Here is a 23,006-nt window from a genome sequence, read left to right as displayed (position 1 = left end):
CACCACTCTCTCCTCCTTGGGTACCCTCTCCACCATGTCATCCAACTCATTCCAGAATTCTTCTTTTTCATCCATCTCACACCCAACTTGCGGGGCATATGCGCTGATAACATTCAGCAATAAACCTTCAATTTCCAGCTTCATACTCATCACTCTGTCTGACACTCTCTTCACCTCCAGCACGCTCTTGACATACTCTTCCTTCAGAATTACCCCTACCCCATTTCTCCTCCCATTCACACCATGGTAGAAGAGTTTGAACCCACCTCCGATACTCCTGGCCTTACTCCCCTTCCACCTGGTCTCTTGCACACAGTATGCCTACCTTTCTTCTTTCCATCATGTCAGCCAGCTCTCTCCCTTTACCAGTCATAGTGCCAACATTCAAAGTTCCAACTCTCACCTCAACATGCCTACCCTTCCTCCTCTCTAGCTGCCTCCGGACATGCTTTCCCCCTCTCCTTCTCCTTCGCCCAACAGTAGCATAGTTTCCACCGACACCCTGCTGGTTAACAGTACCGGTGGCGGTCGTTGGTAACCCGGGCCTCGACCGATCCGGTATGTAAGTCTTATTTATGATCCGCATATTTGATTTGGCAAAGATTTTACGCCGGATGCCCTTCCTGACGCAACCCTCCCCATTTGTCCGGGCTTGGGACCGGCACTAAGGATGCACTGGCTTGTGCATCCTCAGTGGCTGGGTTGGCTGGCTAACTCACTACAGACTAGGAATTGTAATAGTCTTGTTAAGGTTAGTACTGTAAAAACAAAAATAGTTAGCCATATTAACATTATATGGGGGCGTGTGGGTGGCGCAGCGGTCTATTCCGTTGCATACCAGCACGGGGGTCGCCGGTTCGAATCCCCATATTACCTCTGGCTTGGTCGAGCATCCCTACAGACACAATTGGCCGTGTCTGTGGGTGGGAAGCTGGATATGGGTATGTGTCCTGGTCACTGCACTAGTGCCTCCTCTGCTCAGTTGGGGCGCCTGTTCGGGGGGGAGCGGGAACTGGGGGGAATAGCGTGATCCTCCCATGTGCTACGTCCCCCTGGCGAAACTCCTCACTGTCAGGTGAAAAGAAGGGGCTGGCAACTCCACATGTATCAGAGGAGGCATGTGGTAGTCTGCAGCCCTCCCCCGGATTGGCAGAGAGGGGGTGGAGCAGCAACGAGCATGGATCGGAAGAGTGGGGTAATTGGCCAGATACAATTGGGGAGAAAAGGGGGGAAAATCCCATAAGAAAAAAAATGTTAACGTTATACTAGTAGCTAGTATACTTAGCTAACATTAACAGATAAAGTAATTAGCTAGCAAACTAAATGTGATAGGGTATACTGTAGGGTGATTTTGTGCTAAAATTAACTGTTCTCATGTTGGCATTATACTTGTTGGCCAAACATTAGGCGCATTAGTAATTCTCCCAAGATTGCTAGTTTGCTATTCTGTCTTCCCCAGTTTCAAATGCCATCTGTGTGGCTACAGGGTTACTGTAGTTAACATTACAATTAATTATTTTCTGATTGAACAATTGCAATATTTCCTCTTAATTCAGCAATCTGGGTTAGAATCATGGACATCAAGAAGAAGACAGACGTAAGGTCTTATTTCTTGATAAATGTAAGTAACTATGTATGTAGTAAAAGGCTGACTTAGCTCACTTGCTTTACATCTATCAGCAAATAATATTTGCCAGTAAGCACATGCTTGGAGAGATAACTTATCTAGTGTTGTCTTGTAAGTCAGAAGTTTCCTTAATTTTTATAGCTTGTATAGCAAATTAGGAGTTTGCTTCATTTTCATTTAGCTTTGTTGTTAATAAAGACATCAGAGAGAGAGAGACAGAAAAAGACAGATAGAAAGCCCAGGCCAGGCAGGGAAAGAAAAAGGCAGTGAACAGGTAAGAATTTGCACTATGACATACACTCACCGGCCACTTTATTAGGCACACCTGTCCAACTGCTCGTTAACGCAAATTTCTAATCAGCCAATCACATGGCAGCAACTCAATGCATTTAGGCATGTAGACATGGTCAAGACGATCTGCTGCAGTTCAAACCGAGCATCAGAATGGGGAAGAAAGGTGATTTAAGTGACTTTGAACGTGGCATGGTTGTTGGTGCCAGACGGGCTGGTCTGAGTATTTCAGAAACTGCTGATCTACTGGGATTTTCACGCACAACCATCTCTAGGGTTTACAGAGAATGGTCCGAAAAAGAGAAAATATCCAGTGAGCGGCAGTTCTGTGGGCGAAAATGCCTTCTTGATGCCAGAGGTCAGAGGAGAATGGCCAGACTGGTTCGAGCTGATAGAAAGGCAACAGTAACTCAAATAACCACTCATTACAACAGAGGTATGCAGAAGAGCATCTCTGAACGCACAACACGTCGAACCTTGAGGCAGATGGGCTACAGCAGCAGAAGACCACACCGAGTGCCACTCCTGTCAGCTAAGAACAGGAAACTGAGGCTACAGTTCGCACGGGCTCACCAAAATTGGACAATAGAAGATTGGAAAAACGTTGCCTGGTCTGATGAGTCTCGATTTCTGCTGCGACATTCGGATGGTAGGGTCAGAATTTGGCGTCAACAACATGAAAGCATGGATCCATCCTGCCTTGTTTCAACGGTTCAGGCTGGTGGTGGTGGTGTAATGGTGTGGGGGATATTTTCTTGGCACACTTTGGGCCCCTTAGTACCAATTGAGCATCGTGTCAACGCCACAGCCTACCTGAGTATTGTTGCTGACCATGTCCATCTCTTTATGACCACAGTGTTCCCATCTTCTGATGGCTACTTCCAGCAGGATAACGCGCCATGTCATAAAGCTCGAATCATCTCAGACTGGTTTCTTGAACATGACAATGAGTTCACTGTACTCAAATGGCCTCCACAGTCACCAGATCTCAATCCAATAGAGCACCTTTGGGATGTGGTGGACCGGGAGATTCGCATCATGGATGTGCAGCCGACAAATCTGCAGCAACTGCGTGATGCTATCATGTCAATATGGACCAAACTCTCTGAGGAATGTTTCCAGTACCTTGTTGAATCTATGCCACGAAGGATTAAGGCAGTTCTGAAGGCAAAAGGGGGTCCAACCCGGTACTAGCAAGGTGTACCTAATAAAGTGGCCAGTGAGTGTATAATTTTACCTCCAAGTGCACATCCTTCTGATTTGAGCATTGCTTTAAACCAGTTTCTCCCATCGCTCATTCCAAGTGCATGAACAAAGTGGCCTTTTTTTTTTAAAGTTATCACTTAGTGGTTGTCCATACAGGTATCAGAGAGAGACAGACCTGTGCACTGTAATTGTATCTCATTGAGCACTTCCTTCTAATGTAATTGTAATTGTATACCATGTGCAAGACCAAAACTAGACAAATATGGTTGTCAGTGACCGTGTATTAGTGGTTGTCCATACCGGCATTAGAGAGAGACAGAGGCAGCCATAGAAAGAGAGAGAGTGACAGAGCCCAGTCCAGGTAGAGAAAGGAAAAAAAGAGGTGCCTAGGTAAGCATTTCAATTTTAGGCTGTAATTTTATCTTATAGAGCCACAATAGTTAAAATGCTGTGATTGTACGGATAATTTCTCACCTCAAGAAAGTACTATGTAGTCGTAATATACTGTGTAGAATTGGAGGAAATGCAATTAAAAATTCCTAAATTTTTTGGGGGGAGAACCCCCAGACCCCCTGCCAAATTTGTGTCCTCTCCACTTTCCAAATCAAACTTACACCCTTGCTTCTCAAACAATAACTGCAAGTTACAAGTAAGAAAACCAGGCCTGTGAAATCTGGTTGTAAAGTTGTTTCAGGTTACTGTAGCCATGTTTATATAAAGCCGTTTATGAGTGAATTTTTAAGCTGTGATTAAAAACTCAGTTATTACACATGGGTTTTTATGTTGCCTTCAGGTGGAAAACTAAACATGTAAGTGAGGAGACTGCAATAAATGGAAAAAAAGTTTTCTCCCACAGCAAGCAATACTTTGTGAGGCCTTTTCCCATTTTTCTGGGTTTTTTTTCTCCTTTTATTATTTTTAGCGTTTTTTGGTGACGTAAGTTATGTGCCATGGGAGTTAATTTATTAAGAGTAGGACCAAGTGATGGGTAGCAGACCATTTTAAATTGATTCAGGGAAACTAGCATGAGCATACTGCTGCACACTAAACTGCAATGTAATCCTTTGGGTCGATAACGCTCGCTAAATAATGTCCACTAAAAGAGCTCCTTTTGTCTCCAACAGTTTCAGGATGTTATGAACGGAGTCTTTAGAGCCTTAGTTATAATATCAGTCATGGAATTACTATTTTTGACCTGGAACCGAAGTCTCATTCTGTTATGAGTTGTTGCAGGAAGACAATAGTGGAAGCATGAGAGGCTAGGAGAGAAGTGCAAGAAAGAAAATGCAAAAGTATATCACTGCACTTACAGACTGTACTGGGATTGTCTTCATAATGGTATGCATTTTCAGACAACATTCTGAGCCTGTTAGTGCCAAAATAAGCCCTTTTAGTGGATATAATTTGGCGAGCTTGCATTTGCACAGAGGAAAGCATGGCCGCTTGTTGCTCAGCAGTGCGAATACGCTAAGAGCCATTATGAAAGCTAATTGACCTCTGTTGATCTTGAAATTGAGGAAAATTTATTCAACTTATCAGTATTTTATCACCCTGCTGGAGATGATCTTCTTGAGTCAAGGCAAAATAGTTGCTTGCTATTTTAATTAAGGTCCCAAACCTATTTTTGCCTTTCAATTTTTTTTTTCAGATTTCCCAGTTTTCCCTTTAACTAATATTTCCTGGAGCAGTCATCGAGATTGTCCCACATAATAGAGTCATGTGGAGCTGGAAAGAGCATGACCAGTCATGTGAAACCCACCAAATGGTTCTTATGACCATAAGGCAATGTTACATGAATAACCATCCCCATTTGGATAAAATTTATCTGCCAGTCTGAAAGGCTTCCAATCACAAAGAGTAATCAGCGTTTTACAATCTAGGCTGGATGTTTAGGCAGCAGCAGTGTTAGTAAGCCAGTGAAAAGATGTGACGATTGTAACTGGTTCGTATCCCCTTCTTGTGTCTGTGCAGGGCAGATAATGGAGGAGACACACTCTCGGGCTGATGCTGTGTTTGTGTCTGACTGAGATAGGGATGCAAATGTAAAGGCCGCTTTAGAAGAAGCAGTGGCTTGCTTGTATGTGTGTTTGTGTCGGGGGGGTAGTGAGTGTGCATTTTTGTTTTAAGATTGTAGTTATGCGCACAAGAGTGCCTCATGTTATACTATAAGAAATGCTGGAGAATTTGTCTGGACCAAGTAGTGATATAAGTGTGTTAGGTGAAACTTCCCTCTCAGTCAGTGGCAAGACGTATCGGTTCAAAACCAGGAAGTCCAGATTGTCCCTGATGAGCAATCTAAACATCTGTCCTCAGGCAGATAAAGCCTTTATTCGCACACCTATTACGACCACCTCACCTCAAAGGAACGCAGTCAGCACTTTTTCCAGGAAGTGGTCCCCTCTGGCAGAAAAGTCCCGCCTTGGGAAGAGCATGTACTCAATGAATTTAAATATCCACATTCCACAGCTTTTCATATAAAAGCAGAATTGTGCCCTACTTTTTTGAATGTGATCAATTTTAAATTAAGCAAAGGTGTGCTTTAGTACAGCTTCCTTCCTTAGCGTACATTTAGATTAGGGAATCATTAGACTAACCATTTTGAATGAAATTAGCACCGTTAATGTTCAGACCATTAGCATTCTGCAGATGCGTGCAACTGTTTCTTGAATGATTATCCACTCCCCCATGTCTGCCCCCAAAGTGTTGTTTCTTTCATGTATATTGAGTTTGCTCATTTGTTGGAATAGCAAACTAACTAAAAAGGAAAAGGCATCAAAATGTTAAGCTCTTAACATTTTGCTGCCTTTTCCTTGGGTCACTTAGGACAGTCATTTTCAGGAAAGGTTATTTTGACCTCATAATCTTATTGTTGTGTTGTCTTTTTTTTTTTTTTTACTTCAACAGAGTAAAAATGTCCATGTCCAAAACGAGAAGGGTCTCTTACTGATTCATGAATAAACAGGTCAGCAAGGATCTAAGGAAGGAGGACGTTGTCCATTGTCATTAACTGGCTCCACAAATAAATTTGACTTGACTTGTCAAGAGAAGTGACAGAGGCTAGGCAGTATCTACAAGTAAGGTAGATGGATCCTGGATTTTGCCAGGAAAAAAAGTGTTAACCTATAAGCGGAAGTGGATAAAATGTTTGTCTGTGGAGCTGACAGAGCAATTTATTTCTGGTTTAGTTCTTAAGATATGAAACAGAAATAATGGTGCCAACATTAATTTGACTGTTTAAGGTTCAACAGAGATGTATATGAAAGGTATTAAAATACACTTTGGTGGTCTTGAAACATTCAATTCCTTATCAGAAATAAACATTTAGCTAATTTCTTTTTTGCATTTCCTGGCCTGACAGCACCTTGAGCTAACATGAACATAAGCATCTTTCCACCCAATACTGAAGCTCTTGAGGGAGATACATTTATATTAGAATATCTGGTCTGTGATCATTGCTCATTACTCAGGCCCATTCTGTCAATCAAAACTTAATTGACATCCAGTCAGTTGAGTTTAAATGGAAAGGAGATGATCACTTTTATCTAATCTTTGGAACTCTGGCAGCTCTTTCAGCCATGTGACTAAATTGGAGGCGCAAGCCCTGGGGACTCTTTACAAATACTAGAGAAATTACTGTTTTCCCACCACCATTATACTTCCCTTAGGGCCCCAAGATGGATGTGACCTGCTTCACGCCAGGCTTTATAAAGCTGAGCCTAGTGAAAATTGCTTTCAGGACACAATTGAATATCTGGACGTGTATGTCATTAATTTAAGATGGATCATTCTTGGTGCCATATTCAGTCAGACTTTTGCACAGGACATTTCTAAAGATCATCCAACGCTTCCACACAGTTGTCCAAATCTGATGTATCTCAACCAGATACATATCTTTGTAGCCTTGTCAACTTCTTGACATGATTGCTGAATTTGCCATCAAACATGTTGAATTAGAAGTCCTGCCCAAGTTGATCCAGGGGGCATTAAGGCTATTTTATTTTATTGTATTTTTCGGGGGTCCCCCCCCTTTTTTTTCCTCCCGAATTGTATCTGGCCACTTACCCCGCTCTTCCGAGCCGTCCTGGTCGCTGTTCCACCCCCTCTGCCAATCCGAGGAGGGCTGCAGACTACCACATGCCTCCTCCGATACATGTGGAGTCACCAGCCGCTTCTTTTCACCTGACAGTAGGAGTTTCGCCAGGGGGACGTAGCGCGTGGGAGGATCACGCTAGTCACCCCAGCTCCCCCTCCCCTCTGAACAGGTGCCCTGACTGACCAGAGGAGGCACTAGTGCAGCAACCAGGACACATACCCACATCCAGCTTCCCACCCACAGACATGGCCAATTGTGTCTGTAGGGACGCTCGACTAAGCCGGAGGTAACACGGGGATCGAACCAGCGATTCCCGTGTTGGTAGGGAACAGAATAGACCGCTGCGCCACACTGTTCGGCTGCCCCATTGGAACCTTTAAACATGACTATTTTAATGGAACATCCTCTATTTTCTTAGAATTATAACATGGAACATGGTTTGCCTACTTGTGTGCAGGTGGGCTTTTAGAATCTAGTCATGGAGCCTCTGGTCAGCAGGGATTGGCACTGTAATGAATACTTAGTTAAACCTATTTAGTACATGCCAAACAAGCTATAACAAGCATCGGAATAGCGGAAGCACAAGAGCAGATGTGTACAGGGTTGTTCAATAAACATAATAGCGTATTTAAACTTAATCAGTTGCTCATCCAAGCAAAGAGACACATCACACACAAGATGAAAGGAAGAACACAGTCCCACTCATTGATGGCAGAAGCATTAAATTGGCATGACGCTGTTATACTTGTTGTGACTGCAAAGAGAGTTCAGAAATTAACCAGCAAATGCAGAATAAAAGCAGTTACATATCAGAACAGGTTAAAATGCTTTTCAGAATCGGAAATTATTTTATTGCCACGTGCATTACATGCACTTAATCCATTCCCATTAGTAAAATCCAATTACATTTGGATCCAAAAACTTGGTCTTTTAAGCTTACTCTTCAGTTCACATTCTGACGGTTTTGTAAAACACAGGTAACTACTATAACTTATGTGATATTTGTATTATAAGTTATGACTAAAGTTATATTGTAAAGGGTCATGATAGGCTGTAGGGCTGCACTATATATCGAATACTTACCTTCATCGCGATATCAACATGTGCGATGTACGTATTGCAAAAGACTGCTTGAACTGCGATAAATGGTATAATTATGCACGTGCCATACATTCACACTCAGCATACTACTAGGAGTTTGTGTTGACTTTGGTGTCCCCTTCTGTAAAAAAAGGTGGTAGTGTCACTTGGCCGATTCCGCCCCAGTAACAACAAAATATCCATCTATCCATTATCCAAGCCACTTATCCTGCTGTCAGGGTCGCGGGGATGCTGGAGCAGTCATTGGGCGGCAGGTGAGGAGACAATGTAAAAAAAAATTCTAACATTAGTTACTCACTCTGCAAAACTGGTAAGACATGTTTTAAATTGAGACTGTTACATAATCATTTATAATATAAACTCATAGTAGCTGCTTTAAATAGGCCTAGATGTTGCTGTATTGCCATGCAATGAAGTTGGTGGTATTTGCTCATTGTCAATATAGCGGCTAGGGATGCCCCCCGAAACCCGGTTCTAAACGGGAACCGGTTCTAAATTAGTAAAAACCAGAGCATTTTTGAGATCCGACGTTTTGGTTCTGCTATCGGTAGTCGGTAGGTACTCGAGAAATCATGGAGTGAGACTTATATTGTGGCAATTGTGTTTTTCGAGGAATTTAAACGTCGCGAACATAATCTTGTTTGCCGTTTTCTCCATCTCTCCATCTCTCTGTCTCTCTCTCTTACTGCGCGAGGGGCGGGGCTGTGCTGTGCTCCACACACTCGCTCACACACGCACAGACAGCTCTGCTCAAGGGCTCATCATGGCGGAGAGAACTAAACGTTCAAAAGTTTGGGTATATTTTTCAAAAGTCGATGACAACAACGCTCGTTGCCACAAGTGCAACAAATCATTTGCCAGTAAGGGTGGCAATACAAGCAATCTGTCGAAACATCTTTTGTTGAAACATGGTATTAATCTGCAGAAATGCGGAGTTTTCGACTGCTTTGCTCGTAGTGTTCCATCCACGTCCACTGCAGGTAAGCCGTATGAGCCATAGATACGGAGTTAGCTAGGCTAATAACGAATTATTACGAATAGGCCAATAAATAAAATATAATTGCTTAGCTAATTGTTTAGCTACAAATATATAAGCCATAGATACGGAGTTAGCTAGGCTAATAGCCGGGGACACTATAAGTCAGGAGAGATCACGACTCCTGCCGGAGAAGGCAGATATGTTGATTTTTCTGCAGAAGAACTGTTAGGATAATGTTCTAGGTTCTTGTTTGTTTGAACTTCCGTTAGCCTTTTGCTGTAAAAATTTATTTTTAATATATATTTTTTTCTTTATCTTTATCTACTTTTATTTGTTATCTTATTTGTTGTTGTTGAATGTTGATTATAAAGTCTATAATTCAGACGCATTTAAAACATTGCTGCTGCTGTTGCTGCTGAATAAATAATATTTGTTTATATTTATATAAAGTTATATAATAGAATAATAAAGCAATGTCGATTCTGTTCTTAATTGTCTTTTTTTCTTGCATAATAATAAAAAAGAACCGATAAGAGTATCGATAAAGTACCGAACCGATAAGCAGTACCGATAAGAGTAGTAGTATCGATAAAATCCTAACGATACCCATCCCTAATAGCGGCTGTAGCCAGGTGCATTTTTTTGTCAATAAAACCATGTTGCTTGAATGGAAATAATGCATTTAATTTTTTTATTCAGTGTGCATAGGCTGTTTGTTGTCTGGGGTCTGTGTTAGCAGCAAACCTAAAGCAGAAAGACATTAAAACTGTATACTTGAATATTTGTTTATTTATTGCGAGTCATATCATTGCAATATTCAACAATGTTATCGCATATCGCATGTTTTCCTAATGTCGTGCAGCCCTAATAGGCTGTTGGGCTATCAGGCAGCCAGCTTCACTTTATCTTATTCTTAATTCTGTAAACACCTGATCTTAATTTTGAAAACGTCTGAAACTTTTCAAAGATGTGATGCTGGGCGTCTGGGTAGTGCAGCGGTCTATTCCATTGCCTACCAACACGGGGATCTTGAGTTCGAATCCCCGTGTTACCTCCGGCTTGGTCGGGCGTCCTTAGAGACACAATTGGCTGTGTATACGGGTGGGAAGCCAGATGTGGGTATGTGTCCTGGTCGCTGCACTAACGCCTCCTCCGGTCAGTCGGGGCACCTGTTTGGGTGGGGTGGGGGGGGGACTGGGGGGAATATCGTGATCCTCCCATGTGCTACGTCCCCCTGGCAAAACTCCTCACTGTCAGGCGAAAAGAAGCGCCGGTTGGCAGCTCCACATGTATCTGAGGAGGCATGTGGTAGTCTGCAGCCCTCCCCCAGATTGACAGAGGGGGTGGAGCAGCAACCGGGACGGCTCGGAAGAGTGGGGTAATTGGCCGGATACAATTGGGGAGAAAAAGGGAGGGGAAAAAAAAGATGTGGTTCCAGCCTTTTAAGTTCAGTTTTACTCTTTTTTAAATATTTGACGATGACAGAAAACACCCTTATGGCATTTTTTCAGAAAGTGCTCCATAGATGTGAAATCCAGTAATTTAAGACATCCTTAAGTTAAGACATTGATATCCCTACAGGGGGATAATGTTGAAAATCACAATTGTTGTCCTTCTGGTGGAGTGCTCTTTCTTTTCCACACTTTTCCATTCTCCCCACTCCTGTTTTCTTCTTTAGCCCTTGTGTGCTTTGTTGTAAATCAAAGTGATGGTTGGTGTGCTTTCAAGAGTTGTTACCGTCATCAGCAGCTGAGTTAGTTCAGTCAGCTTGTGTACCTGAGAAGACCTATGGGGTTTTGTTGGGTTCCAGTTTTCAGTTGATTGATTTAAGGTAACTCAGAACAGTGGTAAAAATCAAAATGTGCTTTTGTTTTTGCTACGAATAAGTCACAATAGAAATCTCATTAACATAGACATGTACTGACCATAGCCGAGTCTGAGCAAAGTATACCCACTTCCTCTCAGTCTACCGCTGGACAGCTGACATTCTGGAAGCCGTATCTCTTTAGTGCAGACATTTGACCTCAGTATTGGTATGTCACATTTTTTTTTACTTTGCCATATATTTCTCCATGCCTCAGAAATACCTGTCGTGAGATACTAAGAAGCCTGCAATCTCTGGAATAGGCTACCCATTATAATTTGATTTATTCCGTTAAAAGGATCTGTAAACTGGATATCTCAAACATTTGATGACCAGTTCAATTGAACAGTAAGGCTGGCTGTGACATTTCTTTCAATGAGCTGTTGATAAAAAAAATTTCATTGAAGTATGAACTTTTTTTTTTCATTATTAGAAAATTACTGTTTTACAAAGTTATGTTGATTTTTTTTGCCCCCTTGTCTCATCTCCCTTTTCTCTTTTTTCCTTTCTCTCCCACAGATCGAGAGGACCAATCAATTCTTTGCACGTAAGTATTTTCTTTGGCCAAGACTGCTCTCCTCTCCTTTTTCTGATTCTGCCAACATTTCATACAGATGAGGAGATGTCCAGTGTTTGTCTGCATGAATTTTAATCCAATTCATTCCACCTTTTTTACATTATACCATACTTGGAGCTGAGCAGTATTACCATTCATCGTCTTGGTATTTTGTGTTTCCCCTGGATTTTCTTTTCAGGTGGGGCGGTAGCCTTGTCAAAGCTACAGCTGCTGTCAACGCGGGTGCTGTGGTGGATGACTTATTTACATTTTTATTTTTTTCATTTTCCTTGTTGAGGTGGTAGATTACATCAGTGGGGTGGCCCGCCTTGCCAAGACAGTGATAAGGGAAACTGATATTTTATTGGGAGGAAATTCGAATATTGCCATATCATAATACATACTTTTGTTGTCTAAATTATGCGACAGGTGTGGTACAAGTCCATGAATACTGGGATGGCGTCCTGTGCTTTACCTATGCCCCCGGCCTTAGGGTTAGTGGTTGTGTCAGGAAGGGCATCTGATGTAAAATGTTGCCAAGTCAGTATGTGGATTGACAAGACCATACCCGATTTTTGAGGCCCAGGTTAACAATGGCCACCATTGGTGCTGTACCCTCACTGGCAACTAGACACTGGCCCAATGGAAACAATAAAATGCACTGTTGCGACCCCTGAGAAACAGGGAACAAGCCAAAAGAAGAAGAGTAGCACCATTCTTAATTCAGATATTTTTCAGTTGATGAAATCTTTGAGAGACCGAGGACTAAGCCTTGCATGGATTTCCAACTAAGATGGAGATATACAGGCAGCTTAACTACTTAATGTTAATGTATCAGTCATTGCCGTCATGCATGTTACTTTCCTTACTAGGTGTTCCTTGGAGTGAAAACACATTTTCTGAAACATCTGGCTCATTTTATTAGTTTAATTTGAATGAAACTGACAGTAATACATTTATTGCTTGTGACACTGGAATCAGAAAAGCAGTCAACCTGAACAGAAGTCCCCTGGCCTGCTTAGTGTTATAAACAACGCTGACACCTCTTGAAACAAAAGTGAGAAATGGGGGTTTTGAAAGTCTGGCATTCCTGGTATACAGTCCTCTGGCATGGGTCTAGCACCAAGTATTTACAGATGACAGGAATGTAGCCCAAGAAAATGTCACTGGCAACTAGACACTGGCCCATGTGACAACTCCATTACTGGTGCTGTGTGTGGAAAAAGTATCCAGGTCATCTCTTTATCTTGGTTTCATTCTTTTTCTAGCTTGCCTTTGTGCCCTGCAGTGTCAGCTGCATCCAAGAAATGTCCTTTTAGTCATATGTAGGCCTGTTGAAGGCTTTTGAAAAGGAACTGGAGATAACAAGGGTTCAAATGAGTGTTTTCATATCCAGTGTCATATGTAGGCTACTTGATGTGAGTGCACAAGGGAAGTGCTCAGAAGGATGTCATTGTGATTAGGAAAGTACTGTACCTTAATGGATGTTATGGTGGGACTCAAGGCTATTTAAAGGATATTCAAGTTTGCCTACACACACGTACGCACGCACGCACGCATGTATGCACGTGCGCGCACACACACACAATTACAAATTTTATACTAGATATAACTAAGATTCAAATTGGAACACAGAAATCCACAAACAGTTTAAGTTAATGTTGCTACACAAAGTTACACTGTAGAATCCTTAAAAAAATTAGATTAAAATTAGATTTAAAAAAATGATTAAATCCTACCCTGTTGGTTATGAGACATCTCAGAATCTAACACCAAGCAGTTAATGGCCAACAACGGAGACATTGATGCCAATGTCTCCATGAATACCCTCTGTTGACTATGGTCACTGAGACTAACAGCACTTACCCCACTCACCACTTACCACTCACCCCATCTGGAATCTCCATGCTCACTCATATCATTCTTAAAACCTTTTGCTGAATCTCAAAGCAAAACAATATTTTGTACATAGTTGGTGTTTAAATTTGCCCTTACTGTAAAACCTCAGGCATGCTCAGCAGTGTCACTCCAGAGGTTATGCATGGTTTTTAGGACTAAAATTTCTGTCATTTTTCTAGGCCATAATTACTGTATGACAGAGCTTTTGAAAGGCTCAGCTAACATTAGATTAGCTGAGCAGTCATTACATTCTCAAAAAATAAACAAACAGATGCCTACATGTACTCACATAGGAACCTATACAATATTTCTTTGTGTGTGTATAGGAGGACTGGGAGAGGTTTTGGCTAGGGTTTGCTGTCTTTGCTCTTAGCAAGAACCTCCCAACAAAATGAAATGAAGCCAAAAACCCACCCATAAACATTTTTCATATTTATAAATGCTAATAAGGGACTATACTTCTATAGGTTATTGTTTGAGCAACATCAAGTAAATTCTTTTAGTTACATCATTAAACTCCAAATGGTACTTTTCAATCCTTGAACATTCAATAACAAGGTGAAATTCATCAGAAATTTTAAAATGAATCAACACTAACGGAAATAGGCTATAGTGTAGTTCACAACTTAGGTTTGCAACTAAGCTTAGCTTTTTGTCAAAATGGCCATAGTATAAATAATGGACAAGTAACTTGATACCTGTTAGAAACACAACTTTGCCAAAAGTATTATTCACATTGTAAGAGAACTCTATCATTTTTCTCATTTGCTACTTCACCTCCATAGCTTAGGTCACCAAAGGTAAAGCTCAAGCTGAAGCACACACATATAGTTGGTTCAAATGATAAAGCTCTGAACTTCTTTTTAACAAAAGTGTTGTTAAATGTTGTCTATAGCTAAGGCTTCACACTTTGGTGGGTTACTGAGAATCTCATGAAACCCATCACAGAGACTCCTCTCTCCCTTTCCATTTTGCCCATGCTTTACATCCCGGTTATTCAAAATTACTAAACTTAGCACAAAAAGTAAGGAAATTTGTGTTTGGTAGATTATTTCTTTGTTGTAACAATGCTTCTTGGCAATAAATCTTATATCAGGCACCTGATTGTCAGCACCTGGGGTACCAGAAGCTCAAAGCAAGAGTCAATAGCAACAGCAAAATAAGCTGTTTGGCATTTGCAGAGAAGATTTGGCAAATTTTTCATGGGCGCAACCCACATACTCAGCGCTGCTGCTCATCCCACAAATGCATGTTCCTTACAAATGTGGCACCATTTAAAAGGGAAATAAACAGGCTTTCCAACGGTATAAGATTTATTGCCAAGAAGCATTGTTACAACAAAGAAATAATCTACCAAACACAAATTTCCTTACTTTTTGTGCTAAGTATAATCAATTTGGGTGGCACGGTGGCCCAGTGGTTAGCACTGTCGCCTCACACCAAGGAGGTCCTGCGTTCGAACCCCGGGGTTGTCCAACCTTGGGGGCCATCCCAAGCCATCCTCTGTGTGGAGTTTGCATGTTCTCCCCATGTCTGCGGTGGGTTTTCTGCGGGTGCTCCGGTTTCCCCCACCATCAAAAAGACATCCATGTTAGGGTTAATACTCCTGCCTGTGCCCCTGACCAAGGCAATGGAAAAAAGAACTGGAGTTGGTCTCTGAGTGCTGCACGACGGCTGCCCACTGCTCCTAGCTACACAGTGAGGGTGGGTTAAATGCAGAGAAAGAATTGCCCCTGGGGGATTAATAAAATTAGTAAAAAAAAAATCTCAAAATGGGTTGTATGTAGAGGCAGGCTCATAGTGGTGCATCTAAGTGTTATTTAGAATTTACCAATAGGTAGACTATAGATGTGGAGATTTCAATCTAAATGGTGCTTGGTTGTTTCTTCCAACTGGGGATGTCTGTGTCCCTTTTCTCTTTTGTCTTACAGAGGTGAGTCTGGAGCTGGAAAGACAGAAAACACCAAAAAGGTCATCCAGTATCTTGCACATGTTGCCTCATCCCACAAAGGAAGGAAAGAGCAGTGCATTCCTGTAAGTATTCCTTCTTTCCTTAAGTTTCTGCCTCCCTCCCAAAGGCTTCCACTTAGTATGTCTTTCTATAAACCTACCATGAAGGAGACATCTGTGCCTTAGTTGACATACTGCTCAATCCTGGACTTGTCAGATGAAAGATGAGTAGTTCCTTTGCCTGTCACATGTTAGTACACCCTTACACTCCTAAACCTAGGCCCATCTAATCCAGTCCTATTTATGATATGTAGACAAAAGATAAGCATCATCTTGGGGAATGATCTATAAGCGTTCTGGTGAAAATCAATGAGAACTTTGGCTCTGGTTGTAACTCTGTTTAGTTTGTCATGGTGTTTAAAGCAAGGACACATGTTAATGAAATATGCTAATTAATATCCTGTTTAAGGTAAAACCATGAATATTTGATTTTTTTTTTTACATGGTTATAAACTTGCGATTAACAAGCCAGATAGGATTGCATGCCAGGATTATCTTCTTAGCTCTAGTCCATACATTGATTATTCTTGAATGTTTCAAGCGTTAGCCTAAATATAGTTGATATGCTATTAAAAATGACAAAAAACAAAATATGGCCAATAACTCAACACATGAAGTCAGCTCCACAGCTTTTCGCCTGATCTGTGTGCATACCTTCTAACAATTTGCATTTGTTTATTTATAACAAACAGCCAGAGTCGCCTAAACCAGTGAAACTACAGGTAAGTCTTTATACTTCCTTATTTATGCCTCAATACTGTACATGTTAAACTAACTTTTCCCTCTCAAACTAGCTTATGTCTTTTGCTTGGGACCATAGATGGTATTATTTTGTGACATCAACTCACTAGGGCCTCATTAAATGCTATCATTAGATTAGAAAAAATGGTGACCCTTTTTCACTATGAAATGTGCCTGTCTAAAAATGAAAATTTGTACAACTGCTGAGAAAAGCATATTTTAGATTTACCTTGTCTCTCTTTCTGCTAGGGCCAAAATGCAGTTGTAAGTAAATGTATAAACTGGCATGGACATTCAAATCACCTTTATGTATTTATTTGTTAAGTGATTCCCCCCCCCCCCCACATTTTTACTTGATTCAGACGTGTTGTACATGTTTGCTTGCAAGTATTGCAGTTATTTTGAGTTTATAACATAATCACTGGCATGTTTTTTTATTATGTTTGTTAGTCACAAGTTTAAACATTAGTTGATATTTTGAGCTATAATAAATGATTTTACTTGGTATATAAGAAAATATTGGCTAATAGCTTCAATGATGAGATGAGACATGGTTTAATCTTAGCTGGGATTTTAAAACTAGGCTGGTAACCAGATCTATCCTAAATAAAAGAGTCAATTGAGAGTACCAGTGAAAAGCTGGGTGGTGCTTAGTATTCTTCAACAGCAAGTCCAGTTACAACAGTCTAATATTACATTATATGTTTAGCCTTTTTTATTTATATTTGCTACTGTTGGTTTTGCATACACTGTAAAGAAAATGCTTAACTATTGCATCAAATGTCTCATCAGATATTTTAAATGACAACGACCATTAGCAACATACCCTTTGTCACATAGTATGGTCCCATAAATATTAGCTCACCTTTGACTTCTCTTTTAGCCTTAGTCTGTATGCTTGTTTTAGGAATCCACTGCTTTGTCACCCCTTTCATCCAAACCTTGCATACATACCTGAGTACACCAACTTGTAATCATTATCTTGTCTGGTCTGACTATCTGTAATTGTTTTCATTCATTTTGCATTGCATATATTTACTTGTGTTTTCCTTATGCCCATGACATTAATATGATCTATTTATTTCCATGATAACAATTGAATCTTCCCATTGGCTACAGAGTGGATCCCTGTACTATGTGAGTAGTATGTAGTTCTTGCACCTCTCTCATTGCACTCACCTTGCTCAAGTCACTATGAGCAGAATCTAAAAGGGGTGCTTTATCCACTCTGAAATCAATATTCTGCCAATACTTGTGTGTAAGGATGGGCGATGGATTCTTTTTTCCATCTTCTTCTTTTTTTATCAATCTATTGCGCCTTTAACAGTCAGATTGCATGATCTTCTTTACCATTCTGTTCTTATAAGTTCTGCTGCTTTCAAATATTTCCCATTTAATCACAGTCTTTAGAAGTCGTTGTATTCTTATAGAACTCAAATGTTGTTTTGTACCATCAATAAATAAGCTGGTGCTCTTCCTCTCAGCTGTTGGACTGGAGTTTTAAGTTTATATCAAAGACATATATTAACATTGCATTTGTAATATGTTCCACTCAAACAAATACACTGAGCAGAAGTTCTTAAGCACTTCACCACTGAAAATTCACTAGCTTACCTTCAACTTTAGCTGCTGGTTGCGATTAGGGTTGGACAATTGGATGAATATATCAGTGATTGGCTGAGTCCAATCGGCGTTTTTTGTGTTTGTTTGTTTGTTTGTTTTTTGGGGGGGCAATTTTGTCTTTTTAGTTTGCTAATTTAATGACCTGCCTCCTCAAGAATCAAACTCTGTAAATAATTAAACTGTAAAGCACAATTCAAAGCGTGCATGACTAGGGACTGGCAGTTGGAGTTGGGCCATATGCATGTTCTTGTTGAACTGATTTCTGATGAGTCTTTTACAAAACGGCAGTGATTGCTGTAACTAAATGACAATTAGAATCTTTTGCCAGTGTTCTGTTCAGCATAAATCAAGCAATAAATCAAGCATAAATCGTCAGAACACTGGTATTCTGACAATTTATGCTGCCTTGTCGAAAGATGCTACTGTGATGCAAATCAATAGCAGAGTCTAACCCAAACCTCACCACTGGGCACAGAACTGCTAAGTGGCACATCTCAATAGATAGCACATATTGACAGAACACCGACACTACTCGTTTGCAAAGACAACAAATTACTTCACTTAGGTCCTTCGGTTTGCCGGTTGCATCCGGTGTAAAACCAAAATAATCCCAAACAGGGAATTTCATTTTCTTTTTCGCAACAAGCTCTTCCATGATAGCATTTGCTGAAAATGGCCAGTGCGTGGAAGGGCTGCGGTGGTGGTGGCAGGTATCAGCAATTGTTGCGCTGAAGGTGGCCAGTAGGAAAATTTTGACATATCACCCAACCCTAGTTGTCATGGCTTAAGGGCTATGTAATCTACTAAACACACTTGAGTAGGGTGAACCAACAGACCAGTGCCCAAACACCCCCCCCCCTTGGAAATAGTGATAAGGGGTGCAGGTCCAATACCTACTAGAGGTCTCCACTGCTCCACATTGCCAGCTCTATGCTTCCCAGCAGAGAGAAACTGCAAATCAAATCATCTACATTTATTTGACCTCCTCTGCTGGGTGCTTTGTATAGTCATACGTATGTGCACTGGCAGATAGCTTGTACTTAAACCATGAGATATTTAGCCTACATTTAGGCTAAGTATGATTGAAATGGTTCGCTGGCCATGAACTGCTGATTAGTTTCCAAGCCAGCTCTTCTTAATCACTTGATCTATTTGGAGTCAGGAGGACAATGAAAAGCTCCTTTTCTTTTTGCTACTAAAAGTTTTATTTGGTGTAGCAATTTTCTTAGCCAAGATGCACCCCTAACTGATAGCAGTATTATAAACTGTATTTCTTCAGCATATATTGACAATTCAGGCAGTATGTTATCTATTTCTTGTTGGTGGACAGCCACTTGTAATGTGTGTCTGGCCTGGCGGCCTGCAGAGCAGATGCTGAGCAGTAAGCACACATCCCCAACTGGCTTGTGCCTTAGAAGATTTAATGGGACAGTTTTAACTGATCTTCTTTGGTCTCACCCAGTCTGTCCTCAAGCACTCTTCCACTGCTTGCCAAAGAGCCTGCCCTCAGATAAAAGGCAACATTGTAGTAACTAGGTGAAAATGTAAAGTCAGGGTAGCTAATGAGATGTGATGAGAAGTAGAGAGCTAGAGTGAAAAAAGGCTCCTCAAGATTTGGTTTATTTTTAGAGGTGATTGTGTATTCTCTTAATGGCTAATGATTATACCAAAGCTTGAGGCCGGTCTGCCATATTCCTCTGTTTGCATCATGGCTCCAGTTCTGGCTACTGTCACATGTCTGACATGCTTACTTTGTCACATTGATGTAGGTCAACTTTTAAATGCTTCTGAATTGAACCCCCACTAGTGTTTATAAGATAAGATTGTTGTTTGTTTCTATTTTGATGGGCCTAACCTGTAAAGGGTGCAAATAAAGGGCAGTAGTTACCAAGTTGACACACAGCCCTATTTTTGTATGGAGACAAAGACTTCGAAGATTGGGTTATTTTCCCTCTGTGGGCACTTCAATTGCGCTGATAGCTTCACAAGGAATAGGTTTGCACATTTCTTTTCTACTTCATTCTAGCAGCAGAAATATGATTCCAGCAGCAGAAATATCTCCAACCAAAGATCACATTACATGTGCTCATCCCGGAGTGTAATGCTGATTTCTCTTTAACTCATTTTACGGACTTTTCTCATCTGGAAAACAGCCTCCTCAAACCAAGAGAGAAAAGTTATTTTTGATGCAATTGGAAAATATGCTACTCAACCACAGAAGAGAAATAAAGCAACCAAGGATAGTGTTTTTCTCTGCGATTTTTGATTCCCTGGTCATGATCAACCCCACAATATGGCTTGAATGGGAACATAATGGCCACCTGTCCAAACATCTGCACAAGTTTATTCAGCCTCTTAAAGCTGTCAAGCCTGACAGAAGGTATCTAAACAGAGTCCAGTGTGTCTCTTTCTCTCTCATCCTTGAGGGGAGTTCTGCAATGTGGACAGATTCTTCCTAAAAGGCTAGGGTGTACACCTGGCCTCTGTCACTGTAAATACCCTCATTTCCTCACAAACTATCTGTCAATCCCTGGCCAACTCTGGGCCTCCTCCTGAGTCCTTTGTGAACTAGAGTGAACCACAGCCCAGAATCTCAGCACACACACTGAACTTCAAAGAAATATAACATTTGGACATGAAATCATGGAAAATTTATGGAAATGTTGAAATCCATAATCAGTTTAGTCCTGCAAATTACTGCATACATAGTTGATAAGATTTTTTTGGCTTGATCCTATTGTTTATGTATTTTTTTCCATTGTGCAAATAGATCCCCTCATTATTCACCCTACATAAAAGTGTATATATAAGTGATTTAAGTCAGATGGTGTACTTTTTCACCGTTCCTCTGTATTTTCTTCTACCAAATCACTGTCATTGTTATTGACTTCACACTAGAACGACCGGGATTTCACTGCTACCTAAAATGACCATAGGCAGTCAAAATGACCGCCGGTTTGTAAACTCTATATTCTGTCAAAATAAGTACCCAATTGCGATATTAAAGCATTGCATATGTTAGTATGTTTGTTAGGAAACGACTGACACCAAAATTAACATTTTAACAACTATAATACTATTTTTGCTGGGATAGGCTCCAGCATCCCCACAGCCCTGAGAACAGGATAAGCGGTTCGGATAATGGATGGATGGATGGATGGATGTAATACTTTTTTTAAACAATTTAAACTTCAGAGAGACATGGTCGAACTTGAATAGCAAAATTGAAAAAGTGAAAATATTCTCTGAAAAACAAAATGGAAAACACATATTGCTAATAACAAACGTAGCAAGGTCTATAAAACGTGAAATGTAAAAAAAAAAGAAGAACTGAAAATAACCATTGAAACGGTCCCAAACAACGACTGGAACTTAAAAACTACTGGAACGACCGTGACCGCCCACAGTTTTTAAACTTATATTCTGTCAAGAGAAATACCCTATTGAGAACGACTGACACCAAAATTAACGTTTTAACAACAATTTAAAATCACCGCTGCCCAACGCCTGTAAATACTGCAATGCCTCGATAGTAGGTAGTCACGGTGTGTCTGAAACAGCGGCTATAACCAGACATGTTGGAAATAATCAAAAATAAAGTTTAGATGATTACTCTGCTCTTGAGAACGCTAGTGTGTTTCTAGGACAGAGCAATGAACGTAAAGGAAATGACGCGACTAACACACGTCATAAATAGTGACATGACGCGCAAATTACGCACGGTCATTTTGACTGGTCATGGTCGTTTTAGGTAGATCTCAGCATAACTTTTTGTGCAATTGATTTAAAACTAATTTTAATGCAAATATAGACCATTTTAGGAGCATTCAAGGAGCGGCAGTTCTGTATCTTTTTTTCCCCACCAAGTTATTAAACTTTAAAAATCCAAAACGGTCAAAATTCGCCTTGGTCGTTCTAGTGTTAAACAATTCTGATTTATATATATATTTTTTAAAGGGATTGGGTTTTTATCTCCTTGAGGTTTAAACAGGTTAGAAAGCAGGATTTGAAGCTACAACAAATGTCAGGAAGGGACCAATGAGTAACATGCTTTAGATAAGAGCCTGTTCTCCTCACTTAGGGTTTATGTGTCTTTCTGTCAAACTCACCACTTCATCAGAGGATTTAACTTGTGCTTTGCACCTGCTGAGTTGGTTTTGAACATGGGCATATCTGTCATGATTCCTGCTTTCATTTCCTCTGGATTTGGAGATTAAATGTGACTTCCGCAGCTTATACACGGGTATTCTTTATAGAGCACTAAACTTTCAATCCTTCTGTCTCTTTCTCGCATGTTTTTTTTCTCCTTGTCTCAATATTCTTGACTTGTCATTGGAAACCAGTTCTTCGGAGAATATCATTCTTGTTGGCTTTGTCACTCATTTTAGTGGTGAAGGAATACTCGGCTGTTTTCATTTTATTTTTATTTTCATTTTTTTCAGGGCGAATTGGAGCGTCAGCTTTTACAAGCCAACCCCATCCTCGAATCGTTTGGGAATGCTAAAACGGTGAAAAATGACAACTCCTCACGTTTTGTAAGTAAAGGCGGGAAGTCATTAAAATTCATGAGTGTGGACCACGCTCTTTAATGTGCTTCTCCAGGTGTCCATCACAGTGTGTTTAAGCCCCCGCAAAAGTTTCCTCCCCTCTCAAGTCAATCCAATAATCCCTGAATTACAGGGATGGGGTGGGACAAAATATCAATATTGGAATATATCGTAATACTTCCTCTTGAGATACGTTATTTAGACAAACGTTTAAAGAACAAAAAGAGGAAAATTTTAGTTTACATTGGAATGATGGCACACATGGACAAGTTGCAGTCAGTGTGTGTGCATGCGTGCATGTGTGTGCGTGTGTGTGTGTGTGTGAGTATACTCTGATTCTCATCCCTAGTGTTGATGCAATCTGAAAAATTCTTTCACTTTTGAGGATGAGAGGGGATGCACACGATGGAAAAGAATATGATTATCAGACTTGTAAAACAGTTATACAGGAGCATTCTGGCTGGACAGA

General features: G+C 40.6%; 1 protein-coding gene across 1 annotated transcript in view; it reads left to right on the top strand.

The window, feature by feature from the left end:
• LOC130113154 (myosin-10-like) overlaps nt 1–23,006 on the top strand; it is a 145,680-nt gene that overhangs the window by 68,597 nt on the left and 54,077 nt on the right. Inside the window, exons 4-9 of the mRNA XM_056280691.1 lie at nt 11,681–11,708; nt 15,548–15,650; nt 16,319–16,348; nt 16,617–16,631; nt 17,487–17,504; nt 22,433–22,525. Of these exons, the coding sequence (XP_056136666.1) occupies nt 11,681–11,708; nt 15,548–15,650; nt 16,319–16,348; nt 16,617–16,631; nt 17,487–17,504; nt 22,433–22,525 (287 nt within the window). The remainder of the gene's footprint in view (nt 1–11,680; nt 11,709–15,547; nt 15,651–16,318; nt 16,349–16,616; nt 16,632–17,486; nt 17,505–22,432; nt 22,526–23,006) is intronic.

The sequence above is a fragment of the Lampris incognitus genome, chromosome 5, assembly GCF_029633865.1.
Source record: "Lampris incognitus isolate fLamInc1 chromosome 5, fLamInc1.hap2, whole genome shotgun sequence".
Classification (NCBI taxonomy): Eukaryota; Metazoa; Chordata; class Actinopteri; order Lampriformes; family Lampridae; genus Lampris; species Lampris incognitus.
The sequence above is the reverse complement of the archived record's forward strand: the minus strand, read 5'-3'. Positions and strand labels throughout refer to the sequence as shown.